The sequence below is a fragment of the Brassica oleracea genome, chromosome C1 (genome assembly GCF_000695525.1).
Source record: "Brassica oleracea var. oleracea cultivar TO1000 chromosome C1, BOL, whole genome shotgun sequence".
Classification (NCBI taxonomy): Eukaryota; Viridiplantae; Streptophyta; class Magnoliopsida; order Brassicales; family Brassicaceae; genus Brassica; species Brassica oleracea.
The window spans coordinates 8,927,489-8,937,556 of record NC_027748.1 but is presented as its reverse complement, the minus strand read 5'-3'; the positions used below and the strand labels follow the sequence as shown (position 1 = coordinate 8,937,556).

Sequence of the window (10,068 nt, the reverse complement as noted above, 5' to 3'; positions counted from 1 at the left end):
TGAGGTTCACATCAGGGGGAGTAGTGCGTGTTGTACTCTTTTTCCTTCATCATGGTTTTGTCCCACTGGGTTTTCCTGATAAGGTTTTAATGAGGCAACATGAAGCGTATTACGAATCCTGTGTGGTTATGGCATCCAAGGGGGAGTGTTATAAATCATGGAATGAATTGCCATTAACCAGGCCCGGTCCAAGACCGGCCCAATACCTAGAAGATGGAGGGATGGCCGAAGCCTAGAGAGAGGAGAGAGAGAGCCGACTTCAGGAGGGAGAAAGACGGCCACAAAGCTTAGTAGATGTAATCTTTCCATTATTATGTTTTAGTAGTTTTCCTATTTCCTGTTAGATTATGATATTTACACTTTCCTTTTCTCTTTATTTTGTAATCCTTATATATATAAAAGAATCCCCGTTGATCATTAATAATAACACAGAAATATTCAGTCTTTAAACTCTCTAATTACAACAACACAAACGTTATAAAACGTTTCATATTATAATCTTGACAACCCCAACTATCTACGAAGCAAACGTTTAAAGCGTTCGGTCGATATTTTAATGTTTAAAAGACTCCTCACGGATGGAAATGGAATCCAATGTCCCGACATGTGTTTATGCAAAACGTCGGGTGCGTCTCACGTGATATCTCTCTATTATACATTAGGACCCACTTGCGAGACTCTATTATTGACAGATCTCATCTTCTCTTCTGGTTACTGCTTCTTCTTTTACATTGTTTCGTTTTTTACCTTTCGATTCAAAGCAAGCAAGCAAGCATGAGCTGGATTCGTAGACTCGATCTCATCGACCCGTACTACACCTGTTCTCCTCCTCTCGTCATCCACCGAGAAACCTCCATTGTCAAACCTCCTTCATCATTCTTTGACCATGTCTTCGAAGAAGAAGATGTGGCTGCTTTCCCTTTCGGATTCTCATCACCTTCCCCACTCGATCTATTCTTCGAAACGGATCTGGTCCTGATCGAGAAATCGATTCGCCGCCGCAGGGAGGAGGAGTATCCTCTGCAGTATCTCTGCGACCGAGTCTCCCAGTTGGAAACTAAGTTCGAGCGTTGTTTGGTCGGAGGAGGAGGACGCGATGGTTCCGACAGGAAGTATAAACTGACAAAGGAGATTAAAGGGGGTTCTGGAGAGCGGAAGTACAAATGGGAGGCCGAGATTCAAGGCCCGCCGGGGAGAAAGTACAAGTGGGAAGCTGAGCCGACAGAGAAGAAGTACAAGTGGGAAGCTGAGTTTGAGTGTCCTGTTGGGGAGAGGAAGTACACGTGGACTACGGAGATTAAAGGCGGCAAGAAGAAGGATGTAGTTGCTCTGAAGAAGGCCAAAGCTGCTGCTGAGGCTGCTGAGGCAGAGGAGATGGAGGCGAAGAAGAAGAAGAAGAGTTATAATTGGACGACCGAGTTGAAGTCAGAGAGGGAGAACGGAGAGATGCAGCACACCTATACGATTAAAGCTTCTTCTTCTGGAGGCGACAAGGGGAAGAAGCATGAGGAGAAGGAGAAGTTGAAGAAGATCAAGAAGAAGGAGAAGCCACGTGTTGTTGTGATTGAGGAGGATGATGAAGAAGATGATGACTCTGAGGAACATGGTGCCATCCTTCTCAGGAAGGTATCTTTATTTACACTGACTCTCTCTTGCCTATATTTTCTATGTTTATGTAGTTAATGTTCAAAAAATGTGTTTTATAGGAGATTATTGATTAGGCAAAAAAAAAAAAATTAGTTTCACTTAGGTCTTTAGGTGGGGCATGTAGACCGATTTTTTAGTTTCTATGAAGTTTGTTGGAAAAGTAGTTTGATATTGATTGGCATGATTGAGATTGGTCTGTTCAAAGTTTGAACCCTTTTGTACTTACTATGTGTTTCTATCTTCTAATGGTTGTGGTGGTTATAAAAGGCGTATTCTCGAAGGAGTGGAGCAGTTAGGAGCAAGAAGGGGAAGAACAAGGAGATGCCACCTGAATATGCGGCTGTCATGATCCAGAGGGCTTTCAGAGCTTATCTGATTCGCCGCTCAAAAGCATTACGTGCTCTTCGTGATCTAGCTATCGCAAAGACCAAACTCAAGGAGTTAAGAGCTTCCTTCCACAACTTCAACTACCGCCGCGTCATCTCTCGTGATGCAGAGGAGCGCCAGAAGTTCTCTGAGAAGATTATTGTCCTCCTCCTCACGGTTGATGCCATTGAGGTACGTACACTTCTTAGTGGGTTTTTCAATTCACAGAGAATCAATCTGTGGTTATTTGGATTTTGGTTATCAGGGAGTTGATGTAATGGTTAGAGGAGCAAAGAGATCAATGGTGGATGAGCTGGAAGCAATGTTGGAGGTTGTAGACCCGCAACCACAGCAGGGGAAGTCATTGTCGATGAGGAGAAGAACTTTCGATATGCCAGACACTATGATCCGCAATGAAATCGCAGAGGGAGTGACTCAGATTGTTCAATTGCTTGAAACTGAAGAAGGGTGCACGTGATTCAGAGGCTCTGTTTTGTTGTGTCTTGAAATAATTAATTAGCCTCTTTTGTTTGTTTTCTTAGTGTCTTAAGAATGTTTCTCTAGTTATGGTGAGAAGAAAATAATGGGAGTGTCTGTTTATCAGTCTCCTTTCCCTCGAATATTCTCTCGTGTGTCTTTTTAGTGTGTTGTGTTTTATCAGTTCATGTGTAATCCTTTTGTGTTTCCAAACTTGTGGACTCTTGTTTTTCAAATTGATTATGTTTTGATTCTGCTTGTGTCATTGTTTTGATTCTTGTGTTCTTGAGTTTCTTGAATGATGACATAATTATTTTTTGGTGTGTTTAACATAAGTACATAACCACATTTAGAAAATAATTATAGTCTTTGTTTATAAATTTCATAAAACTATAAAGTTAGACCGGATTGACTCGGAGGAACATTAACAATATAGCCTCTCTCATAGATTTGTCTTACCCTATCTTTGTTCCCAACACTCTCTTCTAGCCTAACGTAATCAAACCAAGAATCGTAGCTCAAGACATCCATCAGACAATCAAAGGCTCGTTCAAGTAAGACACATGCACAATGCATCTACACATGCACATTCACCAAATCTATTTATTTTATTTTTTTGAAATTAAGTTTTAAAGTTGAGTTTCTCTTATACCGTGGCTAATCAAAGTAATTTTCTATTTATTGGGCGTCCAACTTAAATAAAAAAAAAATGCATGCAGACAAAGAAAAAAACACTAAACATATTTTGTTTGCTCCCAAGTAATGAGTAACACAATTAGGAAATGAAGTTGGTAACAAAAAAGGCACAAAATAACTAAGCCAAGCGAAAGACAACGAAAGATAGATTAGCCAACACAACAAACCAGCACCTGTTCTCAATCGTCGAGGTTAGCTAACATATCGTACTTGTTCTGAAGGATCAAGGCTTGTTCTTCACAGATAGAGCAGAGTTGCGCTCTTGTGGTTTCGGCCTAACGGTAATGACATTTAGGCGTGGGCTTGATTTGAGGTACTTTGCATTGTTAACATTAAGATCCTCTACAAGGTCTACATAAGCGCAAACTCTATGATCTTTCTCCAAACCTTGGATCTCGACACTTTGTAGAGTGTTGCTTTCGAGACTGAAGTAGACAACATAAAACGGTCCACGTGTAAAATTCCCCGAGAAAACAATTTCACCTGTAGCAGTCACTCCAGCGATGGAATATTTGGAGGAATCAAGGATATTATTCTCCGGCAAAGTGTAGACATATTTAGACCATTCTTGTTTCTCAACATCCTCTAGAACCGATATACTCAACTCATACAGGCCCTTCCAAGTAACCACACCGATTTTTCCCTTATAATTTACCAATTTAACATGCCAACCACTATCCCATTCTACATCAATAGACTTGAATTTCTCAGATCTAACATCAAAGCAAACTATCTTCACATCACACGGAAAATAATAACGCTGTTTAGATGAGAAATACAAAATTCCATTGATGCATATCCCTTCATCATCCATAACATGATGAAATAAAGAACATGAACATTTGATCTTCCTCCACTCCATTATTCCATTTCCTAGAGTCAGAACTCTGTGAACATCAGAACAATGTGTAACACAATCTGTATGGTCCATGAACAGTACCTTGAATTGCTTGCCAATAGGATCATACCCTAAAAAGCTTTTCCCATACCGTAACAGTTTAGGTACGGTGGCATATTGTCCCGTTCTAGGTTCACAAATCACAGTCTCCTCCTGACTCTTCAGTGTGATCGACTTCCTAGAGAAACAGATCAAACCAGAGGTAAAGCCATGATATTCTGGAGAAATAATGTCTTTGGGGAACTTCATGTGAAAATCTGAGTAGGCTACTAGAGGAGGCGACGCCTTGTCATGTAGATCATGTTGACGCTGAGGCAAAGAGTAGAAGCTCCAGGCATCTTCTCGTTTAAGGGCGAATAAGAGACGTGGACGAGCCCATGACCTAGTCAAGAACAACTCGGTGAAATATGGACGGTGGAGTATGGATCCCCACAGCTTCGACAGACAACGACACCTCGCTACTGATTCTGCAGGCAATCTCGACAATATCTGGACAATGAGATCATTCGGAATGGGAGCTAAATTTTCTTCTATCGTACTCATGATCTGGAGTTGTGCAGTTTGTGATGAGACGGTGAGAAATATCTGTGAATGCAAATGACACACAACTAGCTAGGGTTTCGGTAATAATTAAAAAAAGCATACTCCTAATTTTATATTTCATCACAGCCACAGAAATCACCCAAAACAATATTGGCCATTAAATAATTTTTTTTTTTAATAGTGGAGCCAAAAGATAGAGAGAATGCAACAATCGCGGGAACCGACACGTGACAATACGTGACTAGTCTGGATCACTTCTACTGTTAGCGGAGATACCTCTGTATAATTAAAAAAAAAAACAATAGCGGGGATGGAAAAATGACTTATACTGTTATACAGCAATCTCAGCGAGTCAAAAATTCAAAATGGTTGACAAACACGTAAGGAACAGACTAGACGAAACTCTCTAAGAATCCATGAAGATCGGGTTCACGAGGGAAAATCTACTATATTGTCATCCATATGACATTTTTTTTTTAAATGAATTGAATGTTAACAAAGCTTTTGGTTTACATCAGAGTGCACAATTTGGTAGAAATTAAATGAAATAAGAAAAAAACAAAACTATGCTCTAGAGTTTGTATCTCAAATACCACAGACACTATGTCCCTATGACATAGTCAGTTCATGCAAGTGTTAAAATTGTTTGTTTCTCAAAACTATGCCACAAAAACATGACTATTCATTATTAAATAAAAAAAGCTTTTGGTTTAAATATAATTTACATTAATAAAAAAAAAGACAAAAGGTTAGCGAAAAACAAGAAGCAAACCTTCCATTTTTTTTACAAGATTTGAGTGTTAATTAAGTTTTAAGTGAGTAAAAAGCATAATCTATATGCTTTTTGTTGTTGTTGTTGTTGTTAAGAACCTTTTTTTCTTTAACACAAACTGATTTTCATTCAATATTGATCTTCTTCAATACGAGGGCAAAAGGGAATTATCCATCCTTTTTGGCATTAAGTATAAACTACAACATATAAATAAACTAAACAAGATAGGTCTTCAGAAGAAGATGACAGCGAATTCAAAACGATGCTCGAATGCGTCGGTAAAACCTTCACGACAATGTCGGAGAGCTGGAGAATAGTCACAAGTGACGTTGGATTTCAGACCATCTACGAGAACTACCAAGATAGTCTCGCTTGTATCTTCTGGTCCTGTAGAGACCGCTCCGCAAGATGACAAAACGATGCAGGAACTGAAACAAACACTCGGCCACAAATCCGAGGAAGTACTTCTTGCCATAGGAAGAGGATATGGTGATAGAGATTTCTCTTCGGAAAAATAGGATGACCAAAATAGAACTGTGTTCCCTGAATCTAGGGGTAATTTCTTCCTAGAGAAGAGATATGACAGTATACACCGAAGTGAGATCCCGATAAACCCAACCGGAATCTGTGAAAACCTAGCCCAAAACCCGGACGCCACAGATTGCTGGATCTCATTTTTTACTAAATATTTGGGTCTTGTCAGGAAGCTCCTTAGGCTGACAGGTTCCATTTCACAACTGGGTCAGGCCCAAGTCAAAGTGGACATCAATTTGTAAAGCGTTGTCAACACAACCCGAGGAGAAACGTACCGTACATCGGCACCAACCAGGTGGTCGCCGGAAATTCTTCTCCGGAGCGGAATCATACCACCGTCGAGGATGAACCATGGCGGGGAAAAGAGCATCACTTTATAGGCTGGAGAAATTGAAGCATCACCGAAGAGATTCGGATCTGAACTTGTGGTGCTTTGAGATCTGGTACCGGTGAGATGAGGAGCAGCAAGGCACGGTGGCCCGTGTGACGAAAGTCTTTCCAGTGACGGAGAGATTGAGTTAGACAGTTGTAAACGAAGCTCCATACACGGTTGAAAGATTTGGACCAAGTCGCCAGCTTGACTTGACCGACGGTAACCAGACAGAGGTACTACGGGATCTGAACCCGAAGCCCATAGCAGAGCGGCGGCGGCGAGATAATCCTCTCGACTCATCGCTGGAGGAAGGACCAAACCGGTAGGGAAGACCGCCGGAAGAAGCCCAACAAAGAGTCGAAGCTCTTGTCTCCGTCGTAGCATCCACTGAGGTCTAACACCTCCGACAATCCACAGAAAACGAACCGGTAACAGACAAAGAAAAACGTGAAACAGGAAGCAAAGGGTGAAGGTGACGAGCAGAGCCGGCGAGGAGGCCCAGCGCCGACGAGAAAACGCGTCGCCGGAGGGCATTGGTCTTGGAGGCGCCTTGGAGTTCGTGCCTGGGAGAATATTAGGGCGAACTCTTGTTAAGTGACCTTACATTGTTGTTGTTGGCGTTGTCTCAAACCATTTCTATATCGGTGGATATTCTTAAACCGCTGATAATTAGCATCCTATCAGAGGAAACACTTTGCTAATGGTGGTTTCAATGTAGGCTTCAGGCCAGAAGGTTACTAACACCAATGGTTAAGGGAGAAATGGATTGAATGGTTGCTCAGAAGTGATGGAAGGCTTTCTGATTCACCGGATCTTAAGTGTATAACACACCTAATGATTTAGTAGTACGATTGTAAGATATAACTTACCAATAATTAAAATAATGATTAAGGTAGCCTTATCCTTAATTAACACCTAGGAGTAGTATCTTATTGTAAAATATCTGCTATGTAAACCGTAACAACAAATTTTTTGGATGAATTATGTAGTATTAGTTTATAATTTTAATAATCTTACTAGATTTTGACTCGTCCTTTAAAGGGCGGGAATATTTTTGTTTTAAATTTTTTTCTGAAAATTTTAATTTTAACTTTTGTATGTTTTATACATTATAGCGGTATCGGGCATAAAGAAAAAACAACAACGCTCATAATAGTGAAAATATTTGTTGTCAATGATTTTTTTCATAAATAATGTGATTAATTAAATATCGCTGTAATATTTATTTTTAGTGGAACAGTTCATGGTGTCATAATTGTTTTTTGCTCACAAACAATATATACGTGAATTTTATTATTATAATAATGAGAGTAGTGGATCCCTAAAATATAGGAAGTAAGGAAAAATTATAATAAAAAAGAGAAGTTATAATAAACTGAAAATTACGTAAGAGGTATATGTAACGACCCAATTCCCAATTCAGTCACTTCGGCCCGTCAGAGCCCGTTAGTGTTTCAGGAAGCCCTTGGTGAGTCCCATATATAAAACATTATTGCCCATTATTTTATTCCTCAGAAACCCTAAGCGTTGTAACTCTACAGAGATTGAGCCGTCACTCACATATGAGATTGTACTGCCGCCACCACCACGTCCAGAGCCGAGATCGACCAGTTCACCGCTGATCCCAGCCGAAGGTAACCGGGAATCGTCCTTTCCGATTTGTTTTTTAAACGGTCGTTCATTCAATCGATCATAACTCACTAACCGTTTGGAATCTCGTGATTCTAAGGCCACCATCGTGATCGTGACGTCGAGACGAGTCCGGACCAGGAAGATCAGCCAGAGAGTCGCCCAGACGCGCCGTCACGCGCAGCCTTTGTCCCGCGGCGTTCCGCGCGTGTAGCTCACGCGCCACCGCCACCGCGCGTGTAGCTCACAACTACCATTCGAGTACTGAAATGGCACCATATGAAGCGCATTATGGTAGGCCTTGTCGTACACCACTTTTCTGGACAGAAGTGGGGGAGCGACGAGACTTAGAACCTGCAATGGTTCAGGAGACAGTAGAGCAAGTAGAGATACTCAAGACTCGGCTTGCGGAAGCTCGTGACCGGCAGAAAAGTTATGTGGATAAGTGCCGTAAGGATTTGGAGTGTCAGGTGGGCGACCTAGTATATTTGAAAATGAGGACATTTCAGGGAGGATCTAAGACCCGGAGGCTAAAGAAGCTTAAACCGAGATTCATGGGCCCGTACCCTATTTTGGAGCGGATAGGAGCAGTTGCTTACAGATTGGGGCTATCAGCAGAGTTATCAGACTTCCATGATGTGTTTCATGTGTCAGTTTTGAGGAAAATTGTGAGAGAGCCAGAGCTCATTTTGCAACAGCCACCAAGTGACCTTGGTAAAAATTTGGCTACACTTTGTCAGCCAGTACAGATTTTGGATCGGCAAGTGAAAGATGTTCAGGGCATGATGACTAGTTTGGTAAGATTTCGTTGGGAGAGAGATGAGATCCATGAGGAGACCTAGGAGACCGAGACTTAGATGAGGATTGATTATCCAGGGCTTTTTGAGGATGGTATAGGACAGTCGGTTCAGGAGCCGAATTTGGGGTCGAACTCCTTATTAATAGGGGAGAATTGTAAGCGACCCAATTCCCAACCCAGTCACTTCGGCCCGTCAGAGCCCAATAGTGTTGCAGGAAGCCCTTGGTGAGTCCCATATATAAACCATTATTGCCCATTATTTTATTCCTCAAAAACCCTAAGCATTGTAACTCTACAGAGATTGAGCCGTCACTCACACCTGTGATCGTACCGCCACCACCACCACGTCCAGAGCCGAGATCGACCAGTTCACCGCCAATCCCAGCCGAAGGTAACCGGGTATCGCTCTTTCCGATTTGTTTTTAAAATGACCATTCATTCAATCGATCATAACTCACTAACCGTTTGGAATCTCGTGATTCTAAGGCCACCATCGTGATCGTGACGTCGAGACGAGTCCGGACCAGGAAGATCAATCGGAGAGTCGCCCAGAAGCGCCGTCACGCGCAGCCTTTGTCCCGCGGTGTTCCGCGCGTGTAGCTCATGCGCCACTGCCACCCGCCGTTGTCCGTCCACTACAAGAAAACATGAGATTAACGACTGTGGTATTCCTCGTGAGTTCGTCGTAAAAGAGGCTTTATGAGGAATTAGCGAGAAAACACGTTTCATCGTTACTCGTTCGTCGTAACGCATATTTCCTCGCCAATTCGTCGTAACTTAGCGAGGAAAATATTTCGTCGTAAAGACGAAGTATATCATATCGTCGTAAAGACGAAGCACATCATTTCGTCGTAAAGACCTCGTTTAACCTTCCTCATCATTTCCTCGTAAACTTTCCACGTAAATAAGTCGTAATCTAGCTACGAATTTATTTCGTTTTTTTATTTTACAGAATCTAAAAATATAATTAAAAAAATTAAAATTATTTAATTTATTAATAAAATTATAATTTAAAATAAAAATCAATGCGAAAAAATTGTATATATAAATAAGTTTTGAATTTATAATACAACAACCGGAAAAAAAAGAACTAAGGGTCGTTCATTGCCTGGTAGAATTCCTCACTCCTCCTCGCAACATCCGCCTTGTTATGTAATGGGGAGTAAGCATGTTCTTTCGAAGACCCTGCAAAAAAATTTAATCTTTGAAGTTAACATCAACAGTATTAACAAATTCTATAATTAACAATTTCTATAAATCTAGCTAAATTCCCTACATTAACCACCTAATCAACACTAATTAACATAAAATCCGTAAACCTATCTAAATTCCCT

The 10,068-nt window shown here is 41.1% G+C and overlaps 3 protein-coding genes across 3 annotated transcripts; 2 read left to right on the top strand and 1 right to left on the bottom strand.

Annotated features, from left to right (window-relative positions):
* The first annotated feature begins 622 nt into the window (after positions 1-622).
* Positions 623-2,755, top strand: LOC106311823 (BAG family molecular chaperone regulator 7-like). Its single transcript, XM_013749125.1, has 3 exons — positions 623-1,626; positions 1,915-2,205; positions 2,279-2,755. The coding sequence occupies exons 1-3, from the start codon at positions 775-777 to the stop codon at positions 2,489-2,491; spliced, it is 1,356 nt and encodes a 451-aa protein (XP_013604579.1). The 5' UTR covers positions 623-774; the 3' UTR covers positions 2,492-2,755.
* A 494-nt stretch (positions 2,756-3,249) lies between these two features.
* LOC106300768 (F-box protein At1g31080-like) lies at positions 3,250-4,652 on the bottom strand. Its single transcript, XM_013736984.1, has one exon. It carries the CDS (start codon positions 4,625-4,627, stop codon positions 3,410-3,412), a length of 1,218 nt encoding a protein of 405 aa, XP_013592438.1. The 5' UTR covers positions 4,628-4,652; the 3' UTR covers positions 3,250-3,409.
* Positions 4,653-8,204: 3,552 nt separating this feature from the next.
* Positions 8,205-8,777, top strand: LOC106330733. Its single transcript, XM_013769159.1, has one exon. It carries the CDS (start codon positions 8,205-8,207, stop codon positions 8,775-8,777), a length of 573 nt encoding a protein of 190 aa, XP_013624613.1.
* Positions 8,778-10,068: the final 1,291 nt, after the last annotated feature.

Coding starts and splice junctions, on each gene's coding strand:
- LOC106311823 (XM_013749125.1), top strand. CDS start 775: ATGAGCTGGATTCGTAGACTCGATCTCATCGACCCGTACTACACCTGT. Junction 1,627..1,914: donor GTGCCATCCTTCTCAGGAAG/GTATCTTTATTT, acceptor TGGTTATAAAAG/GCGTATTCTCGAAGGAGTGG. Junction 2,206..2,278: donor TCACGGTTGATGCCATTGAG/GTACGTACACTT, acceptor TTTGGTTATCAG/GGAGTTGATGTAATGGTTAG.
- LOC106330733 (XM_013769159.1), top strand. CDS start 8,205: ATGGCACCATATGAAGCGCATTATGGTAGGCCTTGTCGTACACCACTT.
- LOC106300768 (XM_013736984.1), bottom strand. CDS start 4,627: ATGAGTACGATAGAAGAAAATTTAGCTCCCATTCCGAATGATCTCATT.